The 18,070-nt window shown below is 38.5% G+C and overlaps 2 protein-coding genes and 3 pseudogenes across 3 annotated transcripts; all 5 read left to right on the top strand.

Annotated features, from left to right (window-relative positions):
- Nucleotides 1-690: 690 nt before the first annotated feature.
- LOC116189616 (peroxidase 16-like) lies at nucleotides 691-2,690 on the top strand. Its single transcript, XM_031519346.1, has 4 exons — nucleotides 691-927; nucleotides 1,460-1,657; nucleotides 1,751-1,916; nucleotides 2,086-2,690. Exons 1-4 carry the CDS (start codon nucleotides 715-717, stop codon nucleotides 2,490-2,492), a joined length of 984 nt encoding a protein of 327 aa, XP_031375206.1. The 5' UTR covers nucleotides 691-714; the 3' UTR covers nucleotides 2,493-2,690.
- A 578-nt stretch (nucleotides 2,691-3,268) lies between these two features.
- Nucleotides 3,269-6,063, top strand: LOC116215866 (nifU-like protein 3, chloroplastic). Of its 2 annotated transcripts, XM_031551664.1 has the most exons (5): nucleotides 3,269-3,612; nucleotides 3,754-3,874; nucleotides 4,107-4,405; nucleotides 4,747-4,830; nucleotides 5,915-6,063. In XM_031551664.1, exons 1-5 carry the CDS (start codon nucleotides 3,517-3,519, stop codon nucleotides 5,921-5,923), a joined length of 609 nt encoding a protein of 202 aa, XP_031407524.1. In that variant the 5' UTR covers nucleotides 3,269-3,516; the 3' UTR covers nucleotides 5,924-6,063. The 2 variants fall into 2 exon arrangements, with proteins under 2 accessions (XP_031407524.1, XP_031407523.1); XM_031551663.1 differs by lacking the exon at nucleotides 5,915-6,063 and having other exon boundaries at nucleotides 4,747-5,716.
- A 4,851-nt stretch (nucleotides 6,064-10,914) lies between these two features.
- Nucleotides 10,915-12,866, top strand: LOC116189125 (annotated as a pseudogene).
- Nucleotides 12,867-13,554: 688 nt separating this feature from the next.
- Nucleotides 13,555-15,526, top strand: LOC116189138 (annotated as a pseudogene).
- Nucleotides 15,527-16,211: 685 nt separating this feature from the next.
- LOC116188728 overlaps nucleotides 16,212-18,070 on the top strand; it is an 11,656-nt pseudogene continuing 9,797 nt past the window's right edge.

Here is an 18,070-nt window from a genome sequence, read left to right on the forward strand (position 1 = left end):
GTTAATTGATGCAAATAGAATATACCGTCTTCGGTTCAGGCAAAGAGATTTTCTATGTAGTCCTGGGAATGACTCTCCTTCCATCCAAACAAGTCATTAGAGTTTCCTACGAGTAACATGGGACAAAGAATCAATAGAATTATTACGATCAGTAATGAACTTGTAACTTTAGTTGTGATTATCTCATAAAATGTGTCGAAAAAGGATCATCTAATTAACTACAACTCGTTGTGTATCCGTATTTCAAGTATATTTGTATTCCTATGTATAGCTCAAACAAGGTTTTTATATACCAAGACCATTTCGATTTGCTACCATCTGTACATACCGCACAAACAACTTACCTGATTAATTTCGGTACCAAATTAAGATTGCAAAGAATAAACAGCGAGCACAAAATTGCTGCAAGATTGGGCTGGTATGATATGCCGATTCACTTTTCCGTAACTTTCCATCACTTCATAGCATACGCGCCCTTTAGTTTTCCAGAATGTTGCCAGTGTTATATTCATGATGCGAAACCGGATTAATCACATGTGCAGTAGTGATGATCTGGAATAACACGTCCGAGCGCTCGGATAGGACATTTCTCCCATGTATAGTTTGCATTAGAATATCTTTGCATTCCCAATATTTAAATATGTACATTATACACACGCCTTCTATAAATAGATTGGCTAACGGGACAAGAGGAATAAGAAGAAGAGAGCAGCCATGGAAGCTTGCAGAGCTCTGTCCTTTATTCTTGCTGTCAGCTTCCTCCTGACGGGCCCTGCCTCTGCTCAGCAGCTGAGGACTAACTTCTACCGGAACACTTGCCCCAATGTCGAGTCTTTGGTCCGATCTGCAGTCACCAAGAAGTTCCAGCAGACTTTCGTCACTGCCCCAGCGACCCTCCGCCTCTTCTTCCATGACTGCTTCGTCAGGGTCGGTGAACTTTTCCGTCATCAACTTTCCTTTATGCTGCAGAAGAATTCGACGTTGTCCTCCTGCTGGTGTCTTGCCCGTTTCCAAATTATACACCCTCAAAACATCCCTTAGTTCGAGTCCTTAAACTCCAACGAATCTGCTTTCCTGTTTTCATTTTGGAAACGATTATTCCACAAAGTATTCAACCTTTCCATTTGTCTGTTTTCGAGGAAGTTGTTCAGTGTTCTCAAAAATCTCGATTTGAAAGAACAGTCATTTCTCAGGAAATGGAATTTCTGTCCTTGTCTCACGGGAAGAACAGCAATTTTGAAGTTTGTCAGCTTTCCAAATGATTGAAATCAGTTTTCCGAAAAAATACGAAAGCAGCACTAGGCCCATGAGAAATTCGTGTTTGATTGCTTTTTTGATGTTATCTTCGTTTACTTTTCCATAAAATGAAAGCTGACACAAAATTGATCGAAAGAGGAACATGTGGACCAATTAATGCGATTTATCAACAGACTATTCCTTTCTTTTCGAGTCTCTGTAGGGATGTGATGCATCGGTGTTGCTCGCATCACCCAATAACAATGCCGAGAAGGACCACCCCGATGACCTGTCACTTGCAGGAGACGGGTTTGACACAGTAATCAAAGCCAAGGCAGCAGTCGACAGCAACCCTCGGTGCCGAAACAAAGTCTCCTGCGCTGACATCCTTGCCCTGGCAACTAGAGAAGTCGTGTCCCTCGTAAGTCTCTAAAATGTTAACTCCAGTGGAGGTTCGAACTGATCATTGCAGTTAAACTTATCTGAAAGCTTTGAAATTGTTCTGATATTGCAGACGGGGGGCCCATTTTACTCGGTGGAGTTGGGAAGGCGGGATGGGAGGATATCGACGAAAGCCAGTGTCCAGCATAGCCTACCCCAGCCCTCTTTCAACCTTGTCCAGCTCAACGCCATCTTCGCCAAACATGGTCTTTCCCAAACCGACATGATGGCGCTATCAGGTACATAGAAAATCAAGGATGCATCATAGCATATGAAGTAAAGGAGTGTTTGTACAATTGGTCTTATCATCAATGTACGTATAAATATCAATGCATAAAATGTTCGAATAATATGTCAGAAGACGTCGCTAATCCTAGCATTCTCCTGCTACAACTTTCCATTATGTAGGGGGGCATACTCTCGGGTTTTCTCACTGCAGCAAGTTCTCTAAAAGGATCTACAACTTCAACCGGACGCACCCGATCGATCCGACCCTCAATCCCTCATACGCAAGGCAGTTGAGGCAGTCGTGCCCCAGAAATGTGGACCCCAGGATAGCGATCAACATGGACCCCATGACGCCTCGGACCTTTGACAATACCTACTTCAAGAACCTTCAAAATGGGATGGGACTTTTCAGCTCCGACCAGGTGCTCTTCACGGACACAAAGTCCAGGTCCACCGTGAACTTCTTCGCTTCAAACAACAACGCCTTTAGAGAGGCCTTCAAGACTGCCATGACCAAGCTTGGCAGGGTTGGGGTCTTGACTGGTCGCAAGGGGGAGATTCGAATCGACTGTAGCCGTCCAAACTAGATAAGGAGAAGTCTATGAAGTCAAAATAATTTCGGAACCGTAGAGCACTTTCTATAAGTCTATGGTTTTGGGATTTGTTTTAGTTCTGACGGTTACGAAACATTCCTTGTAATTTGCACCAATAAGGTTTCATCAATATTTTGATCACCCCATAATAAAAACAAAGTGAAGCTCTGGATGAGTTGCTTTGACATGTCTTCAGACAATTGCAGCACGATTATTATGTGCTCTGATATTGCCGAGCAATGATAAGGAGATCGATATGCTTCCTAACGATGTCACTAAGTAATACGGCAATATGCATCTCGAACACCAAACATTGCATAATTATTTGAGCAAATGGTGGTTTAGGCTGAGCCAGAAAAGGGGGGAAAATAATGATGAAGATTTGATATAGATAGTATAGCAAAACCAGAAGTTAGCTAATAATGGAGATAATACAGAAACTCTACTTCCAAAATTCCCAAAAATTCTGCATTTTCTGTTCGGCCCATATCGGGTCAGGCCAAATTCGGAATTTTTGGTTCGGGCCATTTCGGATCAGGCCCTAGGCGTTTAATGAGTCCTCTGAGCCCGCCTAGAGCACGGTCAAGCCGAATTCAGGGTCTCGAACTCTTAACTTTATGGGCCTAAATCATTTTCCAGGCACACAAGCTCTCGAGCCCGACAGCCCGTCAGGCCCAAATCAGTTGTTCATGATCTGCAGTAAGTGCCAACGTGGCCTACCAGAGACTTGAGATTATATTGCTATCCATAACTATTGAAGGGTTCAAATATCTTGTGGCAGATTTTCAGTTATCATCATCACCACCAAATTCTCAGTGTTCTTCTGCTTCTTGTACAGCTGCAACAACCGGGAAACATTTTTCAGACAACAGAGATACAAGTAAGACACCATTTGTCGCTATTCAGCTGCCCATGTTCTTGTGATTGGTGGGGCAGTTCCAGTTTCTTGATTCCATGGCTTTGTTCTTCAAGTTCAATTGATCTTGGAAAGAAAAGAAAGGAAAGAAAAACGGCAGAAATGGGTATGTTCTCTGCCCAAACCCATGGGCTCAAATTCACCGCAACTTCATCGATATCGACATCTGAAATGGCGTGCCAGCCACCCCTGCACAAGGTAACAGAGAACAGTTTTTTTTTTTTCTCCTTAGTTCTTGTTCCATTTGTGTCCTCGTGCCGTGCTTCTTTAAGTTGTACTGTTGGGAAAATAATGTTTATGGTTTGTTGCGGGCGATGCTTACTTTTTCTCATATGTTAGAGAGTGATTGTAGATTCGAGAGGTGTTTCTTCAAGACAGAGCTCTTTCCTCGGGGGTCAATTTCGAAGGCAGCTCCTTTTGGGATATGATAACGTGAGCAATTCCCGGAGGCATCGGGCAGGTAATTGCTTCATTCAGAATTCATTCTCCCCAATGTTTTAGCAGTGTCTACTTGTCTACCTCTCTGCACCTTTCGATTGTTACAACATGTTAAAGCCTAACATACACACTGATTATTATCTGGGGTTTGCCATGATGATAAAACACCTGCTCGGTTTACTTTCGGATGCTGTGATTTGGTTGATTGTAATATTGCGGCAGATGGCTTATGGCATTGTTCTTGAATGTGCTAGGGGTTTTATTCTCGCCAAGCTGCGTGCTCCCACTAACTGAAGAGAATGTGGAAAAGGTTCTGCACGAGGTGAGGCCGGGCTTGATGGCGGACGGGGGAAACGTGGCACTCCATGAGATAGACGGCCTTATCGTGGTGCTGAAGCTCCAGGGAGCGTGCGGGTCGTGCCCAAGCTCCACGATGACCCTGAAAATGGGAATTGAAACTCGGCTTCGGGATAAAATACCTGAAATCATGGCTGTAGAGCAGATCGTGGACACTGAAACTGGGTTAGAGCTGAATGAAGAGAACATTGAAAAGGTAAGCACAAAAAAAAAAAAGACATGTCTTAAGTCTCTCCCATTCAATATGATCGGTTCTTGGCATACATTTGGCACATTCCAGCCACGAAATCGTTCACGAGAAGCAGTAGCTCAACATTTACCGGGTCGTGGTTTTGGTTTTGAGCACTTTAAGAATCCCCTGCTTCTGTGTACTAATTATATCGGTTTTAGATCCCATTGATTCTAAGTTCTGTCAACGAATAGTGTAAGTTTCTACGAAAATCAATTGTCAGAGATGGAATCATCTTTCAGTGATGGGTTTGTAGAAAATAATAGTTCATTTTTGCTGAGGTTGCAAGTACGTTTATGGCATTTCAGGTTCTTTCCGAGATACGACCATATCTTGCAGGCACGGGAGGGGGAGTGCTCGAGCTGGTTCAGATCGATGATTACGTCATCAAGGTTAGATTGAGTGGCCCTGCAGCAGGGGTTATGACAGTTCGTGTCGCTCTCACACAGAAACTGAGGGAAAAGATTCCTGCCATCGCCGCTGTTCAGTTGATAGATTAACAAAACAATATCATTCTTTACATTCTGTATATGTACATCTGGAAGATTTACGTAAGGGAGCAACAAAAAAAAAAAAAAAAAAAAATATATATATATATATATATATATATATTTCCATGGGACTATTAATCCGGCGGGATATAAAAAGGGATGCCTAGACCGCTGAACCGGCGGGATATAAAAAGGGACGCCTAGACCGCTGATCCGGCGGGATATAAAATGGACGCTTAGACCGTTAATCCGGCGAGATACAAAAATGGACGCTTAGACCGCTGATCCGGCGGGATACAAAAAGGGACACTTAAACCGCTGATCCGACGGGATATAAAATGAATGTTTAGACCGCTGATCCCGCGGGATACAAAAAGGGACGCCTACACCGGTGATCCGGTGGGATATGAAAAAGGACGTCTAGACCGGTGATCCGGCGGAATATAAAATGGACGCCTAGACTCTTATTGTCGGAGGAAAATGGGTAGCCCCCACTTATGAGAAATGAAATGAGGAATTTATGGATATGAGTGCAAGGTCACTGTACCGTCACAACTTTGTTGCGAGAAAATGCAATCCTATAGCTATATTGATTGATTGTACTGTATATTGTTTGTGTGATCTGATTGCTATAAATGTGATGATTGTTGAGGTTGTCTGAAGGTATTCAGTGAAAGCCGTGTTATTGTTAGAGCTTGATGGAGTCAGTGTATGAGTGTTAAGTGGTGCTGAGTTAATGATTAATTATAATATTATTATATGGTTATAAAGAAAATTGATTATTTAAGAATGAATTTAGTAGTTATTTGTATGTATTTTATAATATGCTTTGTCGGCAAATTAAATGACTGACTTGGGAATGCTAGTATTATCTATATGAACACTTGGTCGTTTAAAAATATATTTATTACTTCATATAGTTTTATTTTACTCTAGAATTTAGTACTCACTTAGATGCGCTCACACCTTACGTATATTTTTTCAGATGAGTTAGGAGCTAGACTAGCAACACAGAAGAATTTTTTGTACATCAAGATAAGCTTGGAGGACTAGGTAGGAACCTTAGTTATTGGATAAGTATTCTTTTTGTATAAAATGTATTGAAAATGTTACGATCTGAATATTTTGTTAGTTGGTTTAATGATGTAGTTCTACTGGAATATATATATATATATATATATATCTGTGTGCGTGAGAGAGCTTGCTGGATTGGTGTGTTTTTGGAAGTTATGGAAAGCAGGTTTTTATGTTAATAGTTCATGTGATAATGGATATCGATGAAATTTAGGGAAAGTTCTGCCGAGATTTCGGGTCGTGACACTCGACAGGGTCTTATTTGTCACGTATTGATTCAGTGATTCGGCGATTATTCCCTCTAATTAAAGTCTCGGATCTGAGTCTTACAAATGGAAAAGATTCACAATCCGATGAGCTTTGACCTTAGTCGGATGAGATCTTATTCGAACCGAATTAGTAGAAATTCATTGTATTTTCAGATACTAGAGTTGACATATGGAGGAAAAAAAATACACCGTCTCACAATTGTGAATCCGTGTCACGACTCAGAAAGAAGAAGAAGAGCAATTGCAGCAAACCAAAAAAAAAAAACTGCGTTCACCCAAAATCATGTTTCTCATTATACAATATATATATATATATATATATATATTATTTCATTCGTCCAATAAAATAACAATAAACAATATACCAGATTACATCATTGTATCTTTATTAAAAAATAGATATAGATATAGTTCATGAGCCATCTAAACAAAAATTTATGGTCTCTAATTAAAATAGGATCATCTACCTCTCTATATATAATAATATGATTACCTCAAGATGATGGGGAGTCTTATGCATTCAAGATTACAACTTCGTAATTTCTAATCATGACAGTTGATGAAGAACCTTTTTTTCCCCTCAAATTTCCCTCCATATCCGAAACTATAGAGCCTATCATTCCAAAAGAACACTTTCATAGTTTCTGCTCAGGGTAAATGATGAACTTTCCTACTCAAATTTTCCGCCATGTAAAGACTGTAGAGCCAAAATTGGATTCTTTCTCTCGAAACGACACTCCATTAAGTCCTCAATAATCAAATTTAATCTATTATAAATATAATCATAATATGTAACTTATAATTTTTCATAAGTTCAAGTCCTTTTGACTTCTAGAGGCAAGGTGATAGCACCATATTACGTCAATATCATGTCCTCCTTGGTGATGACTTGAAAAGTCTCGCAACTGAAGACATACTTCATCCTATGTGAAACATTCCTACTCGTCGCTTTGGCTTTTATTATTTTATATAGATATAGATTCTTGCTCTACTGTACAACATTTAGTCTTTGCTGGGAACTGGAAAGGTATATGAGATGAAATTGATCTTTCTCCAATTGCTTGGTGTCCCTTCTTATTGACAATTCTATAATAATAACCTCTGTCGTAATTACTCAAAGCTGCCTTGCTTTCCATCTATAATACATAATGTAAAGAAGAATTTGTACGTTAATTATGCTTTAAATTCTCTAATATAAATAAGTAATTTTATTTTTTATAATATAATTCAACTTCTGTGTAAATTATTTTCTAGATATTAATTCATTTGTAAATAATTAATTCAATATATCAATATAATTAGTTAATCAATTCTTATTCATTATCTTATAAAATGATTCATATTACAAAATTTAAAATTTTTTTATACACCAAATAAATATAAATTTTTATAATAGAAGTTTATGCTCTAAAATATTTTAAACAGAAATTACATTTGTGTTTTATTGCACTTATTTATATTATAGCAATTTAAGTATAATATATATATATATATATATTTCCATCTATAATGTAATAATGATGGAATTTATATGCATTATCATTCGTTTTATTTTGTCTTTATCATTATACACAAACTATAACATTAATAATTTTTTAATATTACAGATAAGACGTTATTTGAATATTAATTGCAATTTTAATTATAATATTCGTAGGTATTTCTAAATGTTTAGAAGTTACATATCTATAAATATTATTGCATAGTAACATTGACCGAAAGAGATTCATTTTAGAAGAGTTTATTTCATAAAAAAGAATGAAAATAAAACTAAACAAACATGTTTGATTATAAATTGAAAATACTGCCTTATTCATTGGATGCGTTACTTGGTAAGAAAACATTTTGTCATAACTGTATTTTCCATATGTTAATTTTTTAACTTGATTTACATGTAATTTTTAATTTTTTGTTAAAGATACTAAATTTGAACTTATCATAATTGTTTTTAAAAATATATTAGTACAAATATGAATAGAATAAATATGTGAAAATCTCATACATCGCACGGGTAGTAGGCTAGTGTCTCTTTTATGGAGCGATGGTGTCGTCATGCATATCACTGTGAAAAATAATAATAAAACAACATCGGAAAAGTCCACAATTGACAAATGACATTGCCAAATAGGAGGGCTGCTAATGCCTTCCAGATGATAGTGAAGAAATGGACACCCCAACCAAGCTCCAATAATTTTTGAGTTATCCAGTCTATGTATGAGTTGCCTCGTCTGAACATGTGGGACACACTTACTAGGCAATCCCATGTCGGCAGCAGGGTTTGCCCAAGCATAAGTCCGGGGAGACTATTGCTTGAGGTTCATAAGGCATATAATATATGATGCCCGTAATAAATGAGGCCCCCAAGTTTCAATATTTTATTTACAATTATATATATGCACCCATATTAAATGAGACCCCTTATAATTTCCTTGGTTCCTAATAAATTTAATTCATTCTCTCTCATTTGCACTAATTAGTCAAGTCCTACCAAATTAATTTCACACCATTAATTCCTATTTTTTTCTCTTTATCAATTTAAATATTTTGCATTTTCCCACAATCCCTCATTATTAATTCTCCGTTATCTCTATCAACTCTATCCCAATATCTTTATTTTCACATTAATCCGCATCATTCAATTTACTCAGCTCTAGAGTCACCATTATATACTAGCCTACTAACCCGGGCGATGCACGAGTGTTTTATTCTATTCAGATTTGTACTTGAATATTTTAAAAGATGAGCATTATAATTGAAACATTTTCTTTTTGATAAAATCGTACACTACAAGAAATTTTATATGTAGTGACAAATTCTATTGCTAAGAAAGAAATTTATTACAAGAAAAGTATATTGTGATAAGAATATTAAATTACATTAAATAAAGTCCATAATGTATATACTTAATATGTATGTAGATACATATATACTTATATGTATACACAAATTTTTAATATTGTGAGAGCCCCGAAAATTAAGTATTTCCATAATAACTAACATATATGTATATAACTTAATATGCATGTATATACATGCTTAACTTGTATATTGTGATAAGAATGTTAAATTACAGTAAGTAAAGTCTCATAATACACATACTTAATATGTATGTAGACACATATATATTTATATGTATACACATATCTTCAATATTGTGTAAACGTTACAAACCAAGTATTCCCATAATAACTAACATATATATATATATACACACATTATATGGGAAAATAATTTTATCACCATAAGTTGTATAAGATATTGTGATCAAACGTTATTTTATTATGATACACTTATTAGGACGAGCTTATTTTGACAAGATCCGTAATAAATTATTCTCTATTTTCGTGGCAAGAAATCTTATATTTTATTGTGGTATTACAGTAGCTTTAATAAAAAAATAAAAATTATATGCATAATTTAAGGTCTGTAATTATCATATGGAAGACACAAATTACGAAAAAAATCACTTTTAATTCGGTTATTCGGTGATGTTTCTAATGAAAACTCAATAGTTTTATTAGAAATCATATGTGTTTGCATAATTTAGTTTTAAATTAAGTATCATAATATATAATTATATATTTTTTTGAAATTAACCTCCTCTAATCAGTATTTATGTTACAATAATACTCATAGATATGTAATTTTTTAAAGAATTTTACAGTTGATATTCTTTTACAGTTGATAAAAAAAATGTTTTATATATGCAAAGTTGTTACTGAAATTATCAAGGTTTAAAATATTATAATAAAAAAATAAATACAAAATTAAACAAATTATAATACATAAAAAATTTCCAGTATTGCTATATCGATATAAAAAAGTATATATATATATATATATATATATATATATACTTAAATTGCTGGAATATTAACAAAAGCAAGGAATTACATGCAGCATCTCTTTGAAATATTTTAGAGCGTCTAATTTTATAACAATAATTTATATTTATTCGGTAAATAAAAATTTCAAGAGCAGTATCTCTTCAATAATTCATTCAATAAATCTCTTTTTTACCATGTCTTTGTTTTAGTTTTGAGGGGTAAGAGAAGGACAGTCCTTCTAATTTGCAGTAATGAGGTTTCATCAGTATTTGATCTTCCCACAATAAGAATAATATAAAGCTCCGGATAAACTGCATTGACGTATCGATCATATATTGCAACGCGGCAATTATTTGCTCCAACATCGCCAAGCACGACAAGGAGATCAATATACTTCCAGACCATGTTCCAAATAATGGAAAAGAAATAACAGCACAAAATTTATGCTGCGAGATTGGACCAGTATTATATGTTGATTTACTTTCCTAAAACTTTTATTACTTTGTAGCATACGTGCCCCTTTAGTTTTATAGAAATGTTCTCGTGTTATATTCATGATTTGAAACGAATTAATTACGCGTGCAAGTGATGAGCTGGAATAACACGGCAGAGGGTTATGATGCAAGTACCGTAGGACATTTATCCACTGTACAGTTTGCGTCAGAATATCTTGATCCCAATATTTTAATATATACATCAGACACATACCTCTATATAAATAGATCGGTCGATGAGCCTATGAGATTCATTGGTGGCAAAAGACAAGAGGAACGAGAAGAAGAAGAAGAAGAAGAAGAAGAAGGAGAAAAGCATCCATGGAAGCTTTTAGAGCTCCGTCCTTCATTCTTGCTGTCAGCATGCTCCTGATGGCCGTCGCTTCTACTCGGCAGCTCAGGACGGACTTCTACAATAATACCTGCCTCAATGTCGAGCATTTGGTTCGTTCTGCAGTCACCAGAAAGTTCCAGCTGACTGACATCACTGCCCCGGCGACCCTCCGTCTCTTCTTCCACGATTGCTTCGTCAGGGTCAGTTTACATTTTCGTCATTTACTTTTACACTGCAGAAGAATTTGAATTTGGACTTCCTGTTGCTGTCTTGCTTGTTTCTAAATGATACATCCTCTAAGCATCATTCACTTTGATCCATCATCTCCGGATGCACATGACTGCTCTTTTGTTTTCATTTTCAAAATAACTTCACCGTGATTTCGACATTTTCATTTGTCTATTTTCTGGGAAGTTGTCCTCGGAATGGTGCTGTTAAAAGTTCTAAAATTGACAAAGCAATCATTTATCAGTAAATGGAACTTTTGTCCTTCTCTCAAGAGGAGTACAACTTTTTTGAACTTTTTCAGCTTTCCAAAGGCTCGGAAAAAGTTTCCCGGAAAATCTGAAAGCACTAGACCCCACAGAGATACGTGTTTGTTCACTTTCTATATGTTATCATTGACTGCTTTTCCAGATTATGGAAACATAACTCTGGATTGTTCTTCCAAATAAAAAATGCCCGTATGTCTCCCACAAGGGAATCGGTCACGGAGTCGAGGAAAAGGAAAACGTGAATTCCAAGCACAGGAATTCCATTTAATCAAGACTATCACGCACCTATTGCCACAGTTGTAGATATAGTTATTTTGAGAATACGCCTTAACGGCCAATGGTTAAGGATGGCTCATAATGGAAGAAAAGAGTCGCAAAATTGCTCAAAAGTTGAAACTGTAGACTAATCAATTCAATTTATCATCCGACTTCTTTTCTTTTTTGAGTTTCTGTAGGGATGTGATGCATCGGTGTTGCTCGCATCACCCAATAACGATGCAGAGAAGGACCACCCAATTGACCTATCACTTGCAAGAGACGGGTTCGACACGGTGATCAAAGACAAGGCAGTAGTTGACAACAACCCTCAGTGCCAAAACAAAGTCTCCTATGCTGACATTCTTGCCCTAGCCAAAAGAGATGTCATCTCTCTGGTAAGTAACTAGAATGTCAATTCTACTGCAAGTTCGACTGATCAATGCCGTTAACTCATCTAAACGTCTTGAAACTGTTGTGCTATTGCAGGCCGGGGGTCCATTTTACCATGTGGAGCTAGGAAGGCGGGACGGGAGGATATCGACAAAAGCCAGTGTCGAGCATGGAATATCCCTACCCACTTTCGACCTTGTCCAGCTCAACACCAGCTTCGGCGGATACGGTCTTTCCCAAATCGACATGATCGCACTTTCAGATATGGAAAAAACCCGAGGGAGCATCCTAGCATATATGAGAAATGGGGAAGTGGTTGTTTAATCTAGTTTATCCCGGTGTCATTAACTTCCCGAATCCTAATATTCTCCCTCCACAACATTCCATTATGTAACGGGGCACACAATCAGGATTTCTCACCGCAACCACGTCTTTAAAAGGATCTACAACTTCAACTTGATGCGCCCAATCGATCTGACCCTCAACCTCTCATAAAAGCACTTGAGGGAACTTTGCCCAAGAAATGTGGACCCCAATAAAGTGATCGACATGGACCCACGACAACTCACGTATTCGACAATGCCTACTTCAAGAACCTTCAAAATGGGACGGGACTTTTCAGCTCCGACCAGGTGCTCTTCACGGACCCAAGGTCCAGGCCCAATGTAAACTACTTCGCTTCAAACAACACTGCCTTTAGAGAGGCCTTCAAGACCGCCATGACCAAGCTTGGCAGGGTCGGGGTTCTGACAGGTAGCAAGGGGGAAATTCGAATTAACTATACCCGCCCAAACTAGATAAAGACAAATCTATGAAGTCCAATCTGAATTTTAGAGCAGTGTCTCTTCAATAATTCATTCAATAAATCGCTTTTTTACCATGTCTCTGTTTTAGTTTTGAGGGGTAAGAGAAGGACAATCTTTCTAATTTGCAGGAATAAGTTTTCATCAGTATTTGATCTTTCCACAATAAGAATAATATAAAGCTCTGGATAAATTGCACTGACGTATCGATCATATATTGCTACGCGGCAATTATTTGCTCCAACATCGCCAAGCACGACAAGGAGATCAATATAATTCCTGACCATGTTCCAAATAATGGAAAAGAAATGACAAAACAAAATTAATGCTGCGAGATTGGACCGGTATTATATGTTGATTTACTTCCCTAAAACTTTCATTACTTTGTAGCATACGTGCCCCTTTAGTTTTATAGAAATGTTCTCGTGTTATATTCATGATTTGAAACGGATTAATTACCAGTGCAAGTGATGAGCTGGAATAACACGACAGAGGGTTATGATGCAAGTACCATAGGACATTTATCCACTGTACAGTTTGCGTCAGAATATCTTGATCCCAATATTTTAATATGTACATTAGACAAATACCTCTCTATAAATAGATCGGCCGATGAGCTTATGAGATTCATTGGTAGCAAAAGACAAGAGGAACGAGAAGAAGAAGAAGGAGAAAAGCATCCATGCAAACTTTTAGAGCTCCGTCCTTCATTCTTGCTGTCAGCATGCTCCTGATGGCCGCCGCCTCTGCTCGGCAGCTCAGGGCGGACTTCAACAATAATACCTGCCTCAATGCCAAGCATTTGGTTCGTTCTGCAGTCACCAGAAAGTTCCAGTTGACTGACATCACTGCCCCGGCGACCCTTCGTCACTCCTTCCACGATTGCTTCGTTAGGGTCAGTTTATATTTCCGTCATTGACATTTATACTGCAGAAGAATTTGAATTTGGACTTCTTGTTGCTGTCTTGCCTGTTTCTAAATGATACATCCTCTAAGCATCATTCACTTTGATCCATCATCTCCGGATGCACATGATTGCTCTTTTGTTTTCATTTTCAAAAAAACTTCACCGTGATTTCGACATTTTCATTTGTCTATTTTCTGGGAAGTTGTCTTCGACATGGTGCTGTTAAATGTTCTAAAATTGACAAAGCAGTCATTTATCAGTAAATGGAACTTTTGTCCTTCTCTCAAGAGGAGTACAGTTTTTTTGAACTTTTTCGGCATTCCAAAGGCTCGGAAAAAGTTTCCCGGAAAATCTGAAAGCACTAGACCCAACAGAGATACGTGTTTGATCACTTTCTATATGTTATCATTAATTGCTTTTCCAGATTATGGAAATAGAACTCTGGATTGTTCGTCCAAATAAAAATTGCTCGTATGTCTCCCACAAGGGAATCGGTCATGGAGTTGAGGAAAAGGAAAACGTGAATTCCAAGCACAGGAATTCCGTTTAATCAAGACTATCACGCACCTATGGCCACAACTGTAGATATGGTTATTTTGAGAATACGCCTTAACGGCCAATGGTTAAGGATGGCTCATAATGAAAGAAAAGAGTCGCAAAATTGCTAAAAATGGAAACTGTAGACCAATCAATTCAATTTATCATCCGACTTCTTTTCTTTTTTGAGTTTCTGTAGGGATGTGATGCATCGGTATTGCTCGCATCACCCAATAACGATGCAACGACGGACCACCCAATTGACCTATCACTTGCAGGAGACGGGTTCGACACGGTGATCAAAGACAAGGCAGTAGTTGATCAAAGATAAGGCAGTAGTTGACAGCTACCTTCAGTGCCGAAACAAAGTCTCCTATGCTGACATTCTTGCCCTAGCCAAAAGAGATGTCATCTCTCTGGTAAGTAACTAGAATGTCAATTCTACTGCAAGTTCGACTGATCAATGCCGTTAACTCATCTAAACGTCTTGAAACTGTTGTGCTATTGCAGGCCGGGGTCCATTTTACCATGTGGAGCTAGGAAGGCGGGACGGGAGGATATCGACAAAAGCCAGTGTCGAGCATGGAATATCCCTACCCACTTTCGACCTTGTCCAGCTCAACACCAGCTTCGGCGGATACGGTCTTTCCCAAATCGACATGATCGCACTTTCAGATATGGAAAAAACCCGAGGGAGCATCCTAGCATATATGAGAAATGGGGAAGTGGTTGTTTAATCTAGCTTATCCCGGTGTCATTAACTTCCCGAATCCTAATATTCTCCCTCCACAACATTCCATTATGTAACGAGGCACACAATCAGGATTTCTCACCGCAACCACGTCTTTAAAAGGATCTACAACTTCAACTTGATGCGGCCAATCGATCTGACCCTCAACCTCTCATAAAAGCACTTGAGGGAACTTTGCCCAAGAAATGTGGACCCCAATAAAGTGATCGACATGGACCCACGACAACTCACGTATTCGACAATGCCTACTTCAAGAACCTTCAAAATGGGACGGGACTTTTCAGCTCCGACCAGGTGCTCTTCACAGATCCAAGGTCCAGGCCCACCGTAAACTTCTTCGCTTCAAACGACACTGCCTTTAGAGAGGCCTTCAAGACCGCCATGACCAAGCTTGGCAGGGTCGGGGTCCTGACGGGTAGCAAGGGGGAAATTCGAATTAACTGTACCCGCCCAAACTAGATAAAGACAAATCTATGAAGTACAATATGAAATTTAGAGCAATGTCTCTTCAATAATTCATTCAATAAATCTCTTTTTTACCATGTCTTTGTTTTAGTTTTGAGGGGTAAGAGAATGACAATCTTTCTAATTTGCAGGAATAAGGTTTCATCCGTATTTGATCTTTCCACAATAAGAATATATAAGCTCTGGATAAATTGCACTGACGTATCGATCATATATTGCTAACGCGGCAATTATTTGCTCCAACATCGCCAAGAACGACAAGGAGATCAATATAATTCCTGACCATGTTCCAAATAATGGAAAAGAATGACAAAACAAAATTATGCTGCGAGATTGGACCGGTATATATGTTGATTTACTTCCCTAAAACTTTCATTACTTTGTAGCATACGTGCCCCTTTAGTTTTATAGAAATGTTCTCGTGTTATATTCATGATTTGAAACGGATTAATTACCAGTGCAAGTGATGAGCTGGAATAACACGACAGAGGGTTATGATGCAAGTACCATAGGACATTTATCTACTGTACAGTTTGCGTCAGAATATCTTGATCCCAATATTTTAATATATGTACATTAGACAAATACCTCTCTATAAATAGATCGGCCGATGAGCTTATGAGATTCATTGGTAGCAAAAGACAAGAGGAACGAGAAGAAGAAGAAGGAGAAAACATCCATGCAAACTTTTAGAGCTCCGTCCTTCATTCTTGCTGTCAGCATGCTCCTGATGGCCGCCGCCTCTGCTCGGCAGCTCAGGGCGGACTTCAACAATAATACCTGCCTCAATGCCGAGCATTTGGTTCGTTCTGCAGTCACCAGAAAGTTCCAGTTGACTGACATCACTGCCCCGGCGACCCTTCGTCCTCCTTCCTCCACGATTGCTTCGTTAGGGTCAGTTTACATTTCCGTCATTGACATTTATACTGCAGAAGAATTTGAATTTGGACTTCTTGTTGCTGTCTTGCCTGTTTCTAAATGATACATCCTCTAAGCATCATTCACTTTGATCCATCATTCCGGATGCACATGACTGCTCTTTTGTTTCATTTTCAAAAAACTTCACCGTGATTTCGACATTTTCATTTGTCTATTTTCTGGGAAGTTGTCTTCGACATGGTGCTGTTAAATGTTCTAAAATTGACAAAGCAGTCATTTATCAGTAAATGGAACTTTTGTCCTTCTCTCAAGAGGAGTACAGTTTTTTGAACTTTTTCGGCATTCCAAGGCTCGGAAAAAGTTTCCCGGAAAATCTGAAAGCACTAGACCCAACAGAGATACGTGTTTGATCACTTTCTATATGTTATCATTAATTGCTTTTCCAGATTATGGAAATAGAACTCTGGATTGTTCGTCCAAATAAAAATTGCTCGTATGTCTCCCACAAGGGAATCGGTCATGGAGTTGAGGAAAAGGAAAACGTGATTCCAAGCACAGGAATTCCGTTTAATCAAGACTATCACGCACCTATTGCCACAACTGTAGATATGGTTATTTTGAGAATACGCCTTAACGGCCAATGGTTAATGATGGCTCATAATGAAAGAAAGAGTCGCAAAATTGCTCAAAATTGAAACTGTAGACCAATCAATTCAATTATCATCCGACTTCTTTTCTTTTTTGAGTTCTGTAGGGATGTGATGCATCGGTGTTGCTCGCATCACCCAATAACGATGCAGAGAAGGACCACCCAATTGACCTATCACTTGTAGGAGGCGAGTTCGGCACGGTGATCAAAGGCAAGACAGTAGTTGATCAAAGACAAGGCAGTAGTTGACAGCTACCCTCAGTGCGAAACAAAGTCTTCTATGCTGACATTCTTGCCCTAGCCACAAGAGATGTCATCTCTCTGGTAAGTCACTAGAATGTCAATTCTACTGCAAGTTCAACTGATCAATGCCGTTAACTCATCTAAACGTCTTGAAACTGCTGTGCTATTGCAGGCCGGGAGTCCATTTTACCATGTGAGCTAGGAAGGCGGGACGGGAGGATATCGACAAAAGCTAGTGTCGAGATGGAATACCCCTACCCACTTTCGACCTTGTCCAGCTCACACCAGCTTCGGCGGACACGGTCTTTCCCAAACCGACATGATCACACAATCAGGTATGGAAAAAACCCGAGGGAGCATCCTAGCATATATGAGAAATGGGGAAGTGGTTTTTAATCTGGCTTATCCCGGGTTCATTAACTTCCCGAATCCTATTATTCTCCCTCCACAACTTTCCATTATATAGGGGCACACAATCGGGATTTCTCACTGCAGCCAGTCGTTTTAAAAAGGATCTACAACTTCAACCTGACGCACCCAATCGATCCGACCCTCAACCTCTCATACGCAAGGCACTTGAGGGAACTTTGCCCAAGAAATGTGGACCCCAATAAAGTGATCGACATGGACTCCACGACAACTCACATATTCGACAATGCCTACTTCAAGAACCTTCAAATGGGACGGGAATTTCAGCTCCGACCAAGTGCTCTTCACGGACCCAAGGTCCAGGCCCACCGTAAACTTCTTCGCTTCAAACAACACTT

The sequence above is a fragment of the Punica granatum genome, chromosome 8 (assembly GCF_007655135.1).
Source record: "Punica granatum isolate Tunisia-2019 chromosome 8, ASM765513v2, whole genome shotgun sequence".
NCBI lineage: Eukaryota > Viridiplantae > Streptophyta > Magnoliopsida > Myrtales > Lythraceae > Punica > Punica granatum.